The sequence below is a fragment of the Synchiropus splendidus genome, chromosome 1 (genome assembly GCF_027744825.2).
Source record: "Synchiropus splendidus isolate RoL2022-P1 chromosome 1, RoL_Sspl_1.0, whole genome shotgun sequence".
Classification (NCBI taxonomy): Eukaryota; Metazoa; Chordata; class Actinopteri; order Syngnathiformes; family Callionymidae; genus Synchiropus; species Synchiropus splendidus.
Window position 1 is genome coordinate 65,019,348 of NC_071334.1, and position 19,920 is coordinate 65,039,267.

The following is a 19,920-nucleotide window of genomic DNA, read 5'->3' on the forward strand; positions in this document are numbered from 1 at the left end:
ATCGGCAAGTAGTTCCACAAAGGTTACAGTGGGTGCAAGTTTTTGTTCCAACCAATGAAAAGTACACCTTTTCACGTGTCACTCGGAGTGAGCTCAGTTTATCAGTCTTGTTTTAGCTGAAACCTCAATGGTTATACTGCGTGTGCTCAATCGGTTGGAACAAAAACCTACTATTTTACCATCAAAGCGTGGTCTGTGGGCCACATGAGGCCCTTTGCCAGCCTTTATTTTACCCTCAAGAGGACAGAGCAAAACTACAATAGAAAGTGTATTTTTGTTTTTTATTCATTATTCTTTGTTTTATGAAAATTATACTTCACATTCCCCCCATTGTGAGAAATATATGTTGACATGTTACATTAACATTACTCCTTTAACAGTACTTGCTCTCCCCCTGAAAGAATGCCTTGTAATAAAGTGCTTTTATGTCTTGTTTACATGTTCTTCCACAGGGCAGCACAGTGGACCAATGGTCACTGCTGCCTCTCAGCAAAAAGGTTCCGGGTTCGAATGGAGTGCGAAGCTTCCAAAGACATGCTCACTACGCTGTTCGTATGCACTTCCTCAAGTTAAAAGGATCCTCCAATATTTATATTGGGAATAAAGTGTAACAATACATGATCCAGCAATACATTTTAAGCATGTAACTTTACGCCTCGTTTTATCATATTATAATAACCAAACCCAATTTTCATTTCAGACGTTTGACTTGAAGGGAGAGTCTTCTTCTCAAATCAAGGCGCGCGTACTTCTCAGGTACTCTGAAGCCCTCCACCCCCACCCGAGCCTCTACTTCACCCTGGGTTTGTCCAGTAGAGGAACATACTCTCCTCACTGTTGCGCAGCTTCGGCGGCCAAATGTTGCTGCCCTCGTCTCCGCGTCAGTTCGGGGGAACCACGGATTCCTGGAGAACTTTGACTGATGTGAAGGCCAAATAGCAGAAACATGTCCGCGGCCAGTGGACTTCTCAACAGCGTTTTCTCCTGTTCTTCGCCAGCATCCAAAGCCTTGGCCAAGCGGCGGTTACGGCAGACGCGCAGCCTGGACCCCGCTATCATCAGACAGTGTGGCACCGGTGGCGAGGCGGCCAGCGGCACACGTGCCTCCCCGGAGCGACTCTCCGTCAAGCCGGCAGCGCGCAACAAAGCTTTGAGCCTGAAGGAGCCCATCACGCCATCCTTGTCTACTCCGTCTATACCGCTGGATCTCTCTCCTTCCTCAAACTTTCACTTCGACTATGATATCGTGAAGCGGACCAAAAGGAATACAGCCGGGGATTTACCCTTTCTGCCTCCCGGGAGCACGGGTAGCCTCTTCTCGCCGCGGAGATGGCTTCAGAAGCGCGTCCAGCCCGCCACATCTCACGCCTACGTCGTCTGGAAGTCAGAGGTATGTCGTGTTGTTCACTACCACAGTGTTCAGGACACCTCGTGCATTCTAACGGTGTGCTCATGGCTGGACTGGTTTTGGTGATCGATGGTTTATTGATTTATGTTGACACTGTCAACAATATCGTTTCTCTTGTAAACAATAAACAAAGAACTGTCATTTGAATTTGCTTGACTGAACAATGCAACTACACCTTTTTGAAACACACAAAAAAATCGACAAGTTTTCATGATATGTGAACTTTTTTCTGCCTCTGGTCAATTTTTATGATTATTATTATAACAGACAATTATTAATATAACAGACAAAAAATAGTGGAAGTTTTCTGGATGGCACGTGACAGTGTGCTTGGATGGAGAAGCTTAGCATCTTGTCTTGTTAGTGAGGGGCTGCAAGCATAACCTTCCCTGATGACCTTGAACCCATGGTTTGGACCAAGTGTGTGGCAACTGAAATGCTTTCTCGGAAAGGCTGCTTCATATTTTAAGCATAAGCATAAAGCATAAACATAGCATAAATTGCATTTGTACTCAACCTTGAGCAGAGCCAATTTTTTTGTTTTGTGGCTTGCAAGAAGCAAAACTATATCTCATGAATTGGATAATTTCGGAATAATTGTTCCAATATTGAATGTGTCTAAATGTCAGTGTCAGTCATGTCATGTCAGTCAGCCAGAAATAAGGCTTATAGTATACCTGTCCTTGGATCTCTCGCCAGATCGTGTTTAATCTTCCTTGATCCGACCTTGATCTCGATCTTGTTGAATGGGGCAGTCATTATTTATTTATTTATTTATTTTTACACCTACCATGACATGGTATTTTGTTTAATCTGTTCAATTGTTGCAGCTTTTACCAAGGACGGAATATGATCTTGGGGAATGATCTGTTCGACTGTGGACGGATTTCAAATGAAATTTTCTGGAAATGCTGACTCACCACATCAGAAGAGGTTTCTCTCCAGAGCATGATGAGGTTCACTCAACGGACCACGGAATTGTTGAGGCATCCACGGAATGATCCCGGGGAAAAGTTACTTGATCAGTCCGACGCAAGTCATAAGATGACGTTGTGTCCCTCCAACAACTTTTTGTTCATTTTTGAGCAGCTGCCGTGGGTCAGTGGGTTGAAAATCTTTTGTTATTTATAACAAAATGTTTTTAATGATGCTTATTTAGATCACTTCTCTCACTGTCTGTGGCTAATCAAGTGTGAAAAAAGTCTTGTTATCGTCTCATCAAAGTAAAAGTCTGCTGTCTGGCCGACACTTCACGAGTAGAATGTGAATCAAAGGATCTTGAAAATGCATCGGATGAACCCTTATCGCCTGATTTCCTGCATGAGCAATCCTCTTAGCTCCAACTTGACTGGCACTGCAGCGATGAACCCTAAAAAATAGGACAAGGCAAAGATCTGATGCCAGTGCTCGGATCAACACACTGTCAAGGCGTCAACTTGATGCAGAAGTCAGCGTTCGGCATTCCATGTTGATGCGTTAGGCTTTCAATTGGAGAAGGTCCCAGCTGTGGCCTGGGCATTTCCGTCATGTCACAAGAACGCCCTTTGGAGCGTTTCCGTCTTCCGTCAAATTGATCATGTCTTATTTTGCTAATGAGTATGACGCTATTTCCTCTTCTGGTATGTTTGCTGGGTCCTTCGATGAGTGACTGTGCTAGTGAATATGCATACCCTAATCTAGTGTTTGGAGTGTAGCCGAGTGACTACGTTTGACTACGTGTACTTGATGCACAACGCAGCAACGTGAGACACATCGTATCTGTCACATGGTGGCAGTGCTGGAAAGACAGATCACGCAATGAAGGCTAGCCATGTGGTAGTGCTCCTTACACACTGTCATTTATGATGAGTGAACTGGTACATAAAGCGTCTCGAACATTTCCGTCACCATGACTTCTATGGCATCGTCATAGAAGCTGTATGCATACCTCGTGATATCGTGATTATTATTGGAGAGAGCATCCAATTGTCTCCCCTGCGCACGTCCCTTCACTCGTGGAAAACTTCACCGTCAATGTGGGACTCAAATGTCGCTTGAGTCATTATTTGATGCCTTAGAAGTGAGAAAGCTTTGCTGTGATCGACTTGAGGTCATTCTATGTTCCCTGCTGCAAAAGCAATGCCTCACCACAGCTATGTTTGGTATGAATGCTTGGGGGAGGCCTGCTCTTTCTGGGTGATTTTCGAGATCAGTATTTGATTTGCTTCTCTACGGTGAAGTCCTCACGTTTGATGATCAAAACTGTAGCTGTTTGTATTCTAATGTCGTAGTTTTCATTTGTTTCCTTTCATGTCAGGGAAGTTGGATCCATCAAAACATAAAAAACTCAAAATGTAAATGCTTAAATATTGCATAAGGTCAGTATTATGACACAACCCGGATACCTGTGATGCTCAACAGACCCACACGTTAACACAAGCTCTGCTCAGGTCATTGAGTTCAGGACCCTCGGATGCCAGCAACTCACTGTACGTATGATTTATAGGCTAAAAAGAGGGAGTGAAGAACAAATGTATCTTCAGACTACTTACAGAACAAGTTATAGCACAGCATGTCACTTCTCTGATAATCATTATGCTTAAGGCCATGTTAACTGGGGGGGATGGCGGACCTTTTACGGCCAACATTTTCAATTAAAAGCTTTAACAAATAACTGCGGTTACTCACACTTGGCTGCTTTTGTCATCCTGCAAGGCACAGCCTGAGTTAAAAAAACAACACCAAAAACAAACCGTAAATTCTGCTCTAAAACATACCTTACGGACTTATTTTTAGCAGGGGGGCTTTATAGGGTGCATAGTTGGCACGGGTCCATATGCACTGCTGGAAAGGTATGATAAGTTCTTTTGTAGATTTTCTCACTCCCCTCTATAAGCTGATGTGTGTTTTGATTTTTCTGACTGACGTTCGCTGCTGTGTGTGAGAGAGGTCTCACAGACACAAGCTCAGGGCCACGGTTCTCACGACTGGGAGTGGTCACAGGGTGAGAGTCATGCAGCCTCCAAACAGCTCTCCCATCATTAGGCTGCTACAGCTCTGCTATCTTTGTGTGTGAGCGTGTGTGTGTTGTGTAGACACATTGTTAAAAAAAAAAAAAAGGTTTTGCAAAACAGTTTCCCGTCACCCTACGACTGTACTTTCCATACTTTCCAGCCCTCCCTCTAATGGGCACTGGCCTCTAAGGATAACATGAGGACATCGGTGTGCCGTCATTAACACAATCTGGAGCACAAAGTTATGATACCTTGGAGTGTTTGGAGAAACACAGAGCCCTGTAACGGTGCTAGTCTGGCAGGTCTGAGGTTTGATTATGCAATCGCATTCAGAGAAAGACAAAATGTTTGTATTAAGTTTGAAAACTGTAGTATGAAAAAAAGTGCACATGCACAACCAGAACATTGTAACTGGCACAGTCAAGGTGTTGTTTTTGTGATACAATACGTAAGTGTGTTGAAGGCATGTCACAATAATATTTGTTTGTAGGGGTTCTTCTGTAATTTTAATTAATTTTACAAAAGTAGAGATGTGCTGATGAGGTTTCATAATTGCTAGATGAGCTCAGTCGTTGAAATTATGCGAGATTTAAGTTTTTACAGTACTGGGACAGAAGCACTGAGATGCAAAATAGTGAGTGAGGAGGCAGCGCTGTTTATGTTCTCTGCATCACGGGACTGTTTCCAGTCAGTGAATCATTTTGTGTTTAAATGCTGGTTAAATAAAAATACAGTTCGCTTAGTTCTCTGTGTGACATCGGCGGACATATCACTTTGGGTGTACTTTTAATGTATTTTGTATTGAAACAGACTCACAATACAGATACTAGACCTGAGTCTGGCATTGTTTAGGTGGATGTGTTCTCTTGAATTAAAATGACTTCACAGCGATCATGAATAATAAATGAAATAAATGAAAAGTGTAGTTTATATCACGACAATGTGAAATGTTGTTCTATCTGACTTTAAATCGTGTTACTTACTAAACTACTCCTAAGTCAGACAACGACATCTGGAAATCTCTCATCATGTAATAAACCCAATACTACTCGGAGTCTTTGTCACCAATGTTGGAATCATTGACAGTGTCATACTGGATAGGCATGGGCTATAACTTATCGTCCACGATATACCGCCAACAACAATCTCTGCCATGAGAATTCTACATCTCATGCTAAATAAACACACGGCAGCATTGGATTTATATGATGAGAATATGATATAATATTAATATGATGAGACAATGACAGCGCCGCGCTCTCCAGCTCTGCAGCGTTTGACAGCCGACACCGGCGTGTGACAGTTGTGGACTTTGGTTCACGATCGTAGTTTTAGACTTATTTTTGATACAGCAAACCTCTGATAATAACATTGGTTGACTATGAGCCTCTGGATTGGTGTTTGCTTTATTAGATGGAGTGGTCCTCATAGGTTCTCTGACGCGGTCGTCTGCCTAGGTTCATATCAACACATGAGGTCTCTTGTTACGCTGGTGCCTCGGCAAAACATCGTGGTGAAAATAGTTGGGTGTTACACGGACAGCCGCTCCAATATTGGCGGTGTCGTCCTCTTCTGCGTCCTCGATTAGGGTCCACTGATCACGGACGGACACACTCTCATCGGCAGCGTTCCTGCTACAACCCGGCATCAGTTAGGGACCAACAACAAATTCTGATTCGGTTAAAGTATTGAAAAACAATCATCTTGGAAATGTGTTCAGACGGGTCCATCATTAGTCAACTGTCAAGAAGCATGAGATACGTTGGGGGCAGCAGACAGACACCTCAATTTAACCCCTAAATAAAGCTGGCAGAGTGGTCTGTCAGCCACGACCAGGTTCTGCAAGATATGTGAAACATTGAATTTCTCATCTCTACACTGAGTTAACTATTATATTTCAACATGTACAAATAATGATGTGGAGACAAACTCCACTAATATGTTTCACTCTAAAACTGTTTCAAGAGAGACTGTACAGACTTGTACACACTGTACAACACATAGAATAGAATGAAAATGTATTTATCGTGATAATTATAGTTATAACCCAAATGACGGAATTTATCATGATAATTTTTTTTTGTCCGTATCGCCCATCCCTTGTTTCATATATTAAAACTAATGTGGAAGTGTGTGTGGAAGGGCACTGGAACTATTTCATCTGCAAAATGGTTTCTAGAACTAAAAAGTGAATGGTGCTATTGAAATGGTTATTAAAGGCCCGGGATTATAGAGCCACGAGTGCCATCTGGTGGCATCTGAAAAATGACAACACTGTTTCATGAAGCCTCATTCATCCATCACTACTGATAACCGCAGGAGATCACTGACTGAAATTCACCTACTTTGAAGCTAGACTCTCCCTCAGAGGTGGGAACTATTGTCATCCATGAGAGACTCAGAGAAGTCATGCTGCTCCTATACATTAAGAGTTGCAATTTGCGGTGCCGTTGGCAAGGTGTCTCATTGATACATCGTCTACATGGGATGAGGCCATGGAGTAGAGCATTGGATTTTCTTTGTCTTTGGAAGGCCTTATTAGAACTGAAGGGGTCTTCCATTGAGAAGACAGTCTGAACTTTGCCTAGAGTGCTGCCCCCATGACCTGACCTGATCAACGTTGATGTGTATGATTCAAATGTGCAACCTGGGAAGCCTCCGATTCCCTCATCACATCCTGGGTTTGTGGTACGTTCCTGCACCTATGAACGGCAAATCCCCCTTGAACTTTTAGCCCCCAATTTAACATATATTTCTCAAAGTAAATGAACCGTGTACAACACAGGGGAACCAAATTATTATTCACATACATTCATCTTGTGTTGAAGCAAAACAGTGTCCACAGATCAGTCCGCTACGTTGCCTTTTTTAGGAGGGAGAAAAGACATGAAGAGGAGAAGAAAAGCAGAGACCAAGTTCATAAGCGGTGGTTTACATAAAACGTGACGACTGACAGTTATATGACTGTGACGGCTTCAGACTTTTCCACGGTCACGTTTACACAAAAAATAGCTCCATTAAAGTCATGAAAACATTGAATGTAATTGTAGAATCATAGTTTGATTTTTTTAATCGTTTGTTTAACATAATCAGACAAATTTGTGTGTCACATTGACTGTAATGAATGAGTCATTTTCCACCCCACAAATGGGATGGATGGATGGATGGATGGATGGATGGACGGACAGATGGAGGGATGGATGGACAGATGGACGGATGGACGATGGATGGATGTTTGATGGATGATGGATGGATGGATGGATGGATGGATGGATGTTTGATGGATGATGGATGGATGGATGTTTGATGGATGGATGGATGGACGGATGGATGGATGGATGGATGGACGGATGGATGGATGGATGATGGATGGATGGATGGATGGAAATGTAATGAATGTAATTGTAGAATCATAGTTTGATTTTTTTTATCGTTTGTTTAACATAATCAGACAAATTTGTGTGTCACATTGACTGTAATGAATGAGTCATTTTCCACCCCACAAATGGGATGGATGGATGGATGGATGGACGGACAGATGGAGGGATGGATGGATGGATGGACGGATGGACGGATGGACGGACGGACGGACGGATGGATGGATGTTTGATGGATGATGGATGGATGGATGGATGGATGGATGGACGGACGGACGGATGGATGGATGTTTGATGGATGATGGATGGATGGATGGATGGATGGATGGATGGACGGACGGACGGATGGATGGATGTTTGATGGATGATGGATGGATGGATGGATGGATGGATGGATGGATGGATGGATGGATGTTTGATGGATGACGGATGGATGGATGATGGATGATGGATGGATGGACGGATGGACGGATGGATGATGGATGGACGGATGGATGGATGGATGATGGATGGATGGACGGATGGATGGATGTTTGATGGATGATGGATGGACGGATGGATGGATGATGGATGGATGGATGGATGGATGGATGGATGGATGGATGGACGGATGGATGATGGATGGATGGACGGATGGATGATGGATGGATGGACGGATGGATGATGGATGGATGGACGGATGGATGGATGTTTGATGGATGATGGATGGACGGATGGATGGATGATGGATGGATGGATGGATGGACGGATGGATGGATGGATGGATGGACGGACAGATGGATGGATGGATGATGGATAGATTGATTCTGTTTCTCAATGTAGTCCATTTTGATTTCTAGAGTCCAGTAAGTAAACTTACTGTGTACAGTACAGCCAAAGCACAAAAGCTGATCCCTCTAAGAATATGGGTGAATCTGACCTTGTCATTTTTCTTCTTTGTCCATCGATGCAACCTTGTTGCCTTTTGCGAAAACAGATTAAAGATTACAACCAATCAGAATATGACTGAAGCTGCTGGAGCCATTTATCTGAAGTCATGCAACCTGACTCCATGTGTTCTGAAATATGCAAACCTTTCCATATGTTTGTAATTCTTAATGTGCAAGGGCAGAAAGTATGGACTTCCCCCCGAATGCTGTTCATATTGAAGTGTTTATAATACCATTAACACATTGTCGAAGCAGATTTGAATCAGAATTTTTCTTTGGCTGCATGCTCGAGTGGCTGCTAAGACAGAAAATATTTCTGCTTTGAGTTTGTTGACGTCTTTATAGTCCCTCTCAAAATGTATGGCATTCTTAAGGAACCCACTGATTTACTTTGAGTTGAATGACCTAGAGTTTATGTGTTTGCTCCGTGTGTGGGATTTATTATAAAGTTGTTCTAGAACCACCAAATGCCTTAGAGGAAACAAGTGTAACAAAAAGGTTTGATGACAAGAATGGACAACTGTTTTACAACAACACTGTAGATCTTGTTCTAATTCTATATGTGATAATAAATTCATCTAAAGATGAACATGCATAATAAATAACAACACAGGGGACTTGCCCTGTGTTAGTTTCAAAATATATTGCAGACAAAAGATGAATTATGATTACAATACTGCATCATGTGGTTTATTTATTGACAGTGTGAAATGTGTTTTTATTTTCACCATATTTTTGCTCTGAGACAATTTGTTGGTTACTCAAAGACAGTTTGGCACCCTACTTCACAGCTGCCATTGGAATAAGACTGTTGCTTAGTGTGAGTATGGAGTATTTTTCTGCAGGACGTTTAGAATTCCACTCATGGTCTACGTATTCTTGGTCTTTATGATCCGTATGCTCCTTTGGAAAAGGCGGTTTGGCTTGTTAAATAATGTGCCCCATTAAATCTAATGTGCCTGGTAACTGCCATGTCGAATTTGCTGCTAGACCACAAGGCTGTGTTTTCTTAGGGTTCTAACTGATGATTCTACTGTTGTGGTTTAGCAGCGAAGTTCCCAACTGTGACAGCTAATTGGAGGGAAACCAACCGCTCCAGAATTTATTGGAGACACTTGTTGTGTAGACAAAATAAAAGCGTGCACGTAAAGTTTACAAGATCATTGAGTGGGTGTCAGCTTGGTTACTTTTGTTAACCAAAGCAAACAGAGGGTATATTACAATAGATAAATGGATTCCAGCAGTCAGGATGGTTGATCTTTCTCTCCCTGGGAAAGAGAGTTGGGACTAAAGGTAAAAGTGACTGACCAGCCATTCTAGGCTCCTACCTCACCTCTGTCGGGTATAAACAGAAATGAGTCTCTGACTGGAAAATGGATCCTTCTAAGTGGGGATGCGGTGGAATGAAAATTCTTGGCGGAAACCGAAACACTTGACTATGAGTGTGACGATGAGTTGAGTTGAGCTGAGTCATCTTCCTGTGCCATGCACTGCCTCTCATAAATAGAACAGAATTGGAGTTAAATTCTGCTAACTATTTGTCTGCATCCATGCGTGCTGCTTTACTCCAACATCCAAATAAGACTTACTTATATTGTATTTGCGAAGTGACATTCCATGTTCCAAGAGCCAGAGAATGTCCACACGAACCAGGTCGTCGGGCCCCCCGGCCTCGACTGCCACCTAGTTCTCTTTGCACCCGACCCCTATGACTCCCTCTGTGGGTGGTGGGTCTGCAGGAGGGACGGCCCATGTCATTCGTTCGGGCTTGGCCCGGCCGGGCCCCATGGATTTACCGATCGATCTACGTTCCCACCCTCACCTATGGTCACGAGCTTTGGGTAGTGACCGAAAGGATGAGATCGCGGATACAAGCGGCTGAGATGAGTTTCCTCTGCAGGGTGGCTGGGCGCACACTTAGAGATAGGGTGAGGAGTTCGGTCATCCAGGAGGAGCTTGGGGTGGAGCCGCTGCTCCTCCACATCGAGAGGAACCAGCTGAGGTGGCTCGGGCATCTGATCCGGATGCCACCTGGACGCCTCCCTGGGGAGGTGTTCCGGGCATGTCCTACTGGGAGGAGACCCCGGGGAAGACCCAGGACTCGCTGGAGAGATTATGTCTCCGGTCTGGCCTGGGAACGCCTCGGGATCCCCCGGGAAGAGCTGGAGGAGGTTTGTGCGGACCGGGAAATTTGGGCTTCCTTGCTCCGAATGCTGCCTCCGCGACCCGACCCCGGATAAGCGGTAGAAGAAGGTATAGGTATATTGTATTTGAATTTTAATACGGAGCAAGCACAGACACTCCCTGGTTGTCTCTACCTCTTAATTCACAAGATGCTTCCAAAAGGAATGATGGATGGAGGAGTTGGTCTGTTTAGTTAGCCACTAGAAGGTGGCACGAGCTGAGGTACTAACAAGTTCTCGATCAATTGTAACGTGACTGTCGAGCGTAGCTCGGTGTGATCAGTGCTGTATGCAGCCAAGACACTTTTGCGCAGAGACATTCCAGCATGTATTCCGTGTGACGCACTCCCTCTTGTTATTTCAGCTTTGCAGATCTTGGAACTCATTATTCGCCGGTCGTGTATTGAAATACCACCATACCACTGACACGTTGGCCACGTTATCCAGACTATCGTGCAGTTTTGAGCACGTCATTGCAACATTCTTTTTCGACCGTGTTGTTTCGGTGCTAAGGGTCATATAGCTGAAAACTGAAATGGCACTTTTGGGCCATATTTGGCGGCCGAATCTGCGCATTCCTACTGCAGAAGGTTGCCTATTCAGGATGCTTTCTGGATGCCATTGACGTTGAGGTGTTGAGGGCATGTCCCTCCGCGCAGACTCTGGCCACATGTATTTGCTGAGCCTTTGTTGTTGAATGTAAAGCAATGTTTTTTTGTTTGCTCAATGTATAAGAACTTCACCTGGTACATCAGCATTTGAATCACTGTTGAATCATGGTGAAAACACCTGAGTTTGGACGCTGAGCATCAAGGGCAAGCTCATTTGTTTTGATCATAGCCAATAGAAAGTCATGTACGACACTTAAATATGATATCCTTGCAGACATGTTTGCGAATGGGGAAAAGCTGTTGAGTACAGTTTGATGTGAGGACACTGATGTTACCTGAGAGACGTGTGTGCTGCTTGTGCGAAAACATTTTAAGACCCGAGTCGTGTACGTGCAGGAACTTGATATCCTTTTTTAAAAATGAACCCACAGCGCAGCAGTTTTTGGAAGTGTATCTGCTCAGGAATTGCATGTCTCCTCTGGGGACATTTTTTTTCTTTCCACAATCGTGGAAAAGAGAGCTTGAAGTAGAGACACCCAGAGAGTAAACATTCATTTCCGCGGCCCGAGTCTATCTGTTGTCCATAAAACTGCCAGCACAGTTCAAACATTCTACAGTCACACACAACTGTGTGTGAGTATGTCTATACTGCAACATGAAAGCAATGAGTTCATAATCTAATAGTGTAATTTTCGACCGTGAAGGCAAATAATGTGCACTCCCTAGTGTATATCTGTGTGTTGTGGTGAGCCCTGTGTCCACTAATCTGCCCTGTAATGTGGTTTGTCATGGACCAGAGAGCTTTCCCCCCACTGGTGCTGGGTCGAGTTCACAACCTCTCATCCATGCACTCATCAACTTGGGTATGATACTTTAGGACATGTGTGTTTACTGTCACCCCTGGAAAAAAAAGGAAAGGAACCGTGAAGGCTTCGTTTCAGATTTTAGAAAAAATAAAAGATGACACATTTGTAAACTTGCTGCAGCATATGTAGGAGGATCTTGGATTTCACAGATACATGGCTCAAGCTTACATTTTCTCAGGCTACAATCCTGATAAAGAAAGTCCACGACTTCATATCCTGTGCTGTTTGGGGAAACGGAGCCCAAAGCAATGAAATCCAATTTTGTTTTTGATTTGATCAAGCTGCATTTGTCTATCAGAATGTTTTGAACCTTGTACATCTGATTTGAATTAAGTGTCTTGTTTACAACTCCTGTCTGCTCATATTTTATGATCGAGCTCAGCCGAAAGACTTGATGTTATACACAGGAAATACATGAATGGGAATTGATAATGTATTTTTCTGATGAATTCATCAGTCAGATATTAATCTTTGACACCAGAACGACCAAACTGTAGGCGGATCTGTTCACACGAACTAAAACATCAGGGTGGAAGTGCTCCAGTGATGAGTGAATTTTTGTGTTGTCTCTTTTCTTGTCTCCTTCCTCATGGCTGTTCTGGTCATGACATCACATTGTGGGTGAATTTGGGATTGGTGACTGAAAAATATTCCCTTTGAAAGATGATCTGAAATTGAGTCATCGAAATTACTCATTTTAAGTCCAGTCCTACTTTTAAAAATAAAAATAGAAGCATGATAATTGTTTGAGCTACTGTATCTCTACGAGAAACAAGGTAGCACCACAGTTTGGCACTGGCTTTCATGCCAAGTAATAAGAATGTTGTTGTATATTCTCTGGATGCTACTTTCCTGTTGCAGGAAGACTCAAGGATTTATGTACTTGAGATTCTGGGTCGGAGCTTTACGCTGTGGCCTTGGGGCTCCGAGTGAGTGACCCTTCAGCTCCCTCTCTCCTTCTTCTTGCTACCTTTGAACATTTAATCTTTGTTATTAACAACTCAATACTTTTTTCCGACTTGTTGCGTATTTTAAATGCTGCCCACGGATTCATACCAAACCCCTGACTTAATAGTTATTCTAAAAAAAAAAGAAAAACGGACCAAACACTCCTCCAGATTATAAATCAAGATGGGGAATTTAAGGGAGTACAACAATCTAAAGCCATGAGTGAAAAAAAAAAAAAGAAAAACTAGATTTTTATGTTGTTACGCAAAACATGTCTGAACATTTTTGGTGCATTAGCTATTGAAACTTTACTATCGCTGGCATTTTGTGCTAGAAAACCTCCGAAGTTTGCGTGTCCGTTTCACGTTATGCTGTAATATAAACTGCGCTTTTGACCACAGTAAAAACTGTAGCCCAAGGAGAGATGTGCGAGTGACCTCTCATGGTCCGCCCTGCTGATACTATCAAACAAGGAAGCAAAACAGAATGGGACAGTGGGCAATTTAAAACAGCCAGAGATCTGCGGCTATAAATAGAATCTGAGCTCAGAGGACCGAGTGAGTGGACTTTGAGAGTCTAGGTTGCAGGGGAATGCTCGGGATCGAACAGGATTTGACAGGTTGCCGCCTTGTTTCGCAAACTGAAAGATTTCATGGAGTGTTTTCGAGAGAGAAAACGAGTTCACAAGTCATTTGAGACAAAGGACTCAGCATCTGAGTACAACATCGCCATCTGCTGGCGCCTAACAACATGACTGTCTTGCGCAAAGCTCTTTATTGAGATTCAGGACTGTTTAAAGTTATACATTCAAATATACATGACATTTTTCGAGCTTTACCTTGAAAGAAAAAAAAATATTATGATGATGACACACTTTCTTGGCTTCAAAGTTACTTATTTATTTGATGTTGTTACATTAATAAAGCAGTGCCAGAAGAGATAAATGAAATGTCACGGAAATTTACTTTAAAATGGAAAATGAGTTTGAATTTTTTAAAACTTTTTTAAAGAGAGAGAGAGAGACAACTGTGGTCACTCTTGTGGCAAATGTGAACAAATGCGAGCCTGATGTTCTAGATGTACTAGTTCTAGATGTACTAGTAGGCACCTTGTAACTTCAATCTGAGCAACATTTGTAGGTGTGTTACTGTCAAAGATACCCGGGCGAGGAGACGAGTGAAGCAGTGTTATGTAGTACTGTAGACAGAGAGCATGGAAGTGAATCTGACTTACTCATATTCTAAAGAAGAGTATTGCTGGAGATTTCCACTCGTACACTGTGACACCAAGTGGCGAGGAAATGGTGTCTCCAGTGAATCAGGTAAGATTTGCATCCGTCCCAAACTTTGGGTCACCCTGGAGAATATTCACTTTTCTCTCATCTCGAGACATTTTTCAACTACAGCCTTTTGAATACAAAATAGATAATAATGAAAATAGAGTTGTGATGAATCGTTTACCGTGTAAAGATCAGTCCCTCCAAGAAATCAATGTCCTGCGCAAAAATCACAAACTATCGATGCAATTTCAACCAATCCATGCGTCGGGTGGTGTTACGCCAAATAATCACATTTGCCCCCAAATATTATCACCCGGGTCACAATTTGGATTTGGACATTTACAAATCGATGCATTTGATTTACAGTAAGTGTATAGTAGACCGTCACCCGAACACAAAGCAGGACGGAAATAACACAAAAATTACGACGAGATCTATCTCTCACAATGCTATTTCTGACACTGTACACCCTGACCGTGTGTAACATAAAGTATCAGCAGTTACTGTTTCAAATGGCTGTATGAATGAGCTGCTGAACAACTCTGGTCTCACTCACACACACACACACACACACACACACCACCTTTTCAGACTCCGTTCATCCAAACATCCATCCGTCAGTCTCCGCCCTTGTGAGGAGCTAGGTAACAAAACAAGTGTAACCGTCACGCCATCAGCCTGGGAAGTACTCATGGAACTGCATGACAAAAAATGGATCGATTTGTAAATGTCCATTTACCATTAGCATTTAATTTAGCATGGCCATTTCTTTATCTTTTATTTTCTTCTTTGAGTATGTGTCATTTGCATTTAAAATACACATGGCTTTTTGCAAATGAAGCATTGGTTAAAATCTTTACGGCCTGGAGGTTTCTATAAGCTGAAAAGTGACCCTACTTTCTTTTAACTTAAGTAGAAAGGTCCTTATTTCCTCTCATCTTGACTTGAAGTCTGACAAACTTCATCATGCCGTTTTAGTAGGAGAAATAAGAAAAGACCTTATATTTTTTGTTATTTTACGCAAATATGTCCATGCAGAAATACAAGTGTGACACAAACATCAGCAACAGTGATGGGTAGATGAGGTTTCATGACACAGTATTGAATGGTTTATGATGTTTCATGACACAGCATCCTCATTTTCAGAGGCCACCAGATGGAACTGTCTACTGTAAAATGTATGGACATTAAGTCGATAAAATGTCACATCATTTCTAAAGCAAATTACGACACTTCATCAACCCTGCAACACTGTTTCATGATACCTCATGAGGGGGAACATGCAGGATATTTCCTAGTGCTTTTCGTTGAAGTGTCTAAAGCAGCGCTGCTGTTATGTCACTGACCCAGACTGATGACAGCTGATCCTGGAGTAGGCAATGTTGAGTCGCCTGTGAAGGAGCCGCCATCACCAGCAATTGATGATGTGACAGTTCATTTATTTATTTATTTTATTTTTTTATGCAGGTTTGAACACATTGTCTGTTTTTGACGACATTGACACAATGACAGTTATTATTGTTATCATTATTGGCGTTATTACAGTGTAATGACTCCTTACAACCAGCAGAGAGCAGCACTAAACTACCAGAACAGATGTTGTGGGGCAGCATGAAGTCATAGCTTTACACACGTACTGGCACACACTCAGAATGAGTCAGAGTGAAAATGTGGGTGGGCTGCATTGTGCTCACTCACAGCTGCTCACCTATATCTCCTCAGCCCCTCCAAGTCCAGAATATCTAATGAAAATACTGCTGCAACTGATAACTGGAGCAGTTCAAACATCATTTATCAGTCCTGGACTAAAGGGAGGAAGGAGAAAGCTGAAATGAAAGCCCACTGATAGCAAGATGTGTTGGTTGGAAGGCCGAAACTCACACAGCCTTCTTTAGCGCTGTGTTATTGTAAGTCACACAGCTAAGTACCGTACGCGCAGAAGAGGTCTCTAGTGCCCTGGAGTTGTTTGGACCGTCACCAACACCTACAACTGCTCTTACACATATCGTCACCAGCGCAATGCTGCGTCTGTTTGTACTGCTTTCGCCCCGAGAAGAGAGTCACTTCCAGGCACTGATAATGTTCTCCCTTGCTGAACACATTCCCAGAACATGGAAGTGTGTTTGTGTGCAAAAGATTTTATTTTCTGTCGTTTAAAAGAGGAAGAGTTTTCCACTCCAGTGCCTGGTTATAAGAGCACAACAAGGAGCTCTGTTTTGGAAGAGAAAACAAATGGAACAGATGAACAAATTTCATTTTCAACAAATTCAAACATAAGCTATTCATCTCCTCCTCTGGGGCTCAACTAACTGAAGGAGATAGAAATGTGGTTTTACTTTGTGTCTGTGCTTGGAGACTGCTGATGTCAGAGTGAACTACAAAAGCACTTGCCAAGCAGATACATTTTAAAGCATTAAAAAATAAAGCGTGTGGCAATGAGATCAATGAGACAGTGGGATTGAAGACATGCTATGTTTGCTCAGTGTTAAGCTGTGTTGCTGCAGTGCTCTTTTTTGTTATTACCTGATAAGACTTGAGCATGAGCTTCCTGTTGATCACTGAAAGACAACAAGAAAAAAAACACAATAGAATTTTCAATCAATGTTCTCCAAAAGTTTTAAATCTCTTATCAATAACTCTTGTAATTTGATTCTTGTGGTGCTGACTAGTACATAACATTAATCCCTTTTAGGTTTCTGTCCAACTATTTACAGACGGTGGTTTGGTTGCCCTCAGATGGTCATTTAAAAGTAATCCAGGAAGAGAACAGGAATACAGACACGCATGTAAAGTCCAGAGCAAAAGTCTCAAGGGACTCAAAACAGCAGCTTGTTCTGGCTACAGAAACTGACTCGCCCAAATTCACCTGAAGCTGTTTCACTTTCTCTCTTTCGTAAAGGTTTTTTTTTTTACTTTAAATGCTGTACAAAGTTGTATAATTATTTTTTTTAATCTGTTTTTTTTAAGCAAAGTGGTGTGGGAATTCTCCGGTTGATATCAATATAACATTATTATTATTATTATTATTATTATTATTATTATTATTATTATTATTATTATTATTATTATTATTATTATTATTAGTAGTAGTAGTAGTAGTATTAGTATTATTTGTTTCAGCTATTTGGAGCATAAAAAACCACCATTGCCATCAGCTGTGAATGCAAACAAATAAAAAAAATAAACCACTAAATAAGTGAAAGTAGGGCAAACATATAAGTGATATCACGTTTTGTTATGAATAAAGACCTAACTGAAGGATGACAGGAATCAAAGAAAACAAGATGAGAAGTTAAGAGAAGTTAACATGTGTGAGGCTGAAGGTGCAGCAGTGGGGAAGTGGTGCGACTCAGAGACACCTGGCTTGGATTAGCTTGGACTCGCAGCGAGGCTGTGTGTTAATGGAGAGTTAATTGACTCTAAAATGAGTCACTGCAGTTGTGATGTGGGCTGTGTGTTTGTGTGTATTTATACTCCTTGGCTTGCTGTAGTGGGAAGGGTTTACTCAGGTTTACTCTGCATAGATGGACGACATGGACAAAAAAAAAAAAAAACTTGAACCAACCGGGTGATTATTATTAGTTGTTTTTTTTTTTTTTGTTCCAACTATAACTGCGTGGCTGAGTCTGTTGCTGTGGCAACATCTCAGTGATGCAAACACTGCGCCGACCCTGGAAGTTGAGGGAGAACAAAGACAGCAGCATTCTCCTGCGTAAGCATTAAGAGATAGTTTATATGTTCAAAGCTTCTGACGCAGTCTGGTACTGCGGTACCGGAGTTCTCGACAGTGGAAACTTGACTGAGCAATAGAGACATGCCAACAATGCTGACATTATGGCAGTGTATTCTGACAGTAATGAAACAGGACCAACCTTCCTCTGTCATGTTTTTGTTTCTTTTCATTCTACCCATGTTTTCATGGCAGTAGCTTCTTTCTAGGTAAGACATTGCTGTAACTGGATAGTTCAGTACATTTTTAGACTTAGCTGCATAAGTGCGTGTTACATCATTTACTGAAAGAATCCTATGTTTTTGTTATGTGAACGGAAAAACAGAACCATTCTTTGTCCTTGATGTCCCAGGAAATGATGCATCTTACAGTAAAAAGGACCCAGTCCCTGGAGCTGAATACCAGAAGCTGGATTTATCCTGTCCCACCATGAGCAGTGAGAGTTTGAAGAGGCTCAAGAGGCTGGGTGTGTTGAGGAGCACATGCTGCCTGTTATACAGACAAAAAGTATCTTCAGTGTTATATGATGAAATGGGCTGAAAAAAAGAAGTATTACTATTTGAAGTTAGGAGTTATGGGTGTGTTTATTTTGTATCAGTAATTCATGTCAAATGCTTAGAGGAATGATTGCATTGCTACCCACCACTTTTGCCCGGGAAAATAAATAAATAAATAAACATGTTTTTACTTTGGTTACATTTACACTAAAAAGTTTTATCTGAAATTAGCGGTGTGTTTCAAGTTGACTGAAGTAACACTTTTACGACACAGTGGTGATTAATCATAGTTCATAAGTGAAAGGTTTCATAACTCAGTTATTGCCATTAAAGGTGTAGCATTTTTTTTGGTTGTTTAAAATCCAAACCTCTTTTCCCTGTTCAAAACAGGGCATCATCTTATGAATATCTCACCACCGTCAATTCCTTGTTTTCCTACTGGCTTGAAATCTTACATTTGTTTATGCGTGAACTTGGGTAGACACTCAGGCGCTGCTCATGGTTGTCGTAGCTACACTCGACCTGGCAAGTTCGGGAATTACACATGAAGGTCCAAATCCACATTTCAGGAACAGGAGTCGTCATCTTTGACCAGGAAAAAAAGTCACAATATTTGTTTTTTAGGATTTATTGGTGTGTATAAGCAGAAACAAAACCAGCCGCCACGAACCATCATCACTTTTTGGCACAACACTGACAGTTACTTACGTGACACCTGCGAAGCAGCATTACTTAGGATTTGATTCATCATTTGATTAAAGCATGTCATGAAGTTGAGTTAAAAAAAACATTCAATAAACTCCAAATAAATCTCCAATGAGTGAAGAGACATGTGCTACTTTGCTGTACCTACTACCATCACCATACCACAGTCAAACACCCAGTCAGTTCAAGTGTTTATCAGTATACTCACATATATACATCACATTGTATTTGCATTTGAATATTGAGTTTTGTGGCTCCATTTTTTTTTCTCTTTTTCTTTTTATGCACACTCATGGAGAGAATCTGAGGTGGCTGGTGAGAACCAGTGGCAGCATTGGAACAGACCATGGTGCTCATGTTGCTCAGATGCATGTTGCTATTGACTTCTTAACAG

At 42.0% G+C, this 19,920-nt stretch overlaps 1 protein-coding gene across 2 annotated transcripts in view; it reads left to right on the top strand.

Annotated features, from left to right (window-relative positions):
• Positions 1-520: 520 nt before the first annotated feature.
• Positions 521-19,920, top strand: part of LOC128754941 (rho GTPase-activating protein 6-like) — a 74,098-nt gene continuing 54,698 nt past the window's right edge. The window contains exons 1-2 of one of the 2 annotated variants that reach the window (XM_053857959.1): positions 521-548; positions 701-1,390. In XM_053857959.1, the coding sequence (XP_053713934.1) occupies positions 947-1,390 (444 nt within the window). In that variant the 5' untranslated portion in view covers positions 521-548; positions 701-946. Of the gene's footprint in view, positions 549-700; positions 1,391-19,920 lie in introns of those variants that run through there. The other variant, XM_053857950.1, reaches the window with a different exon arrangement.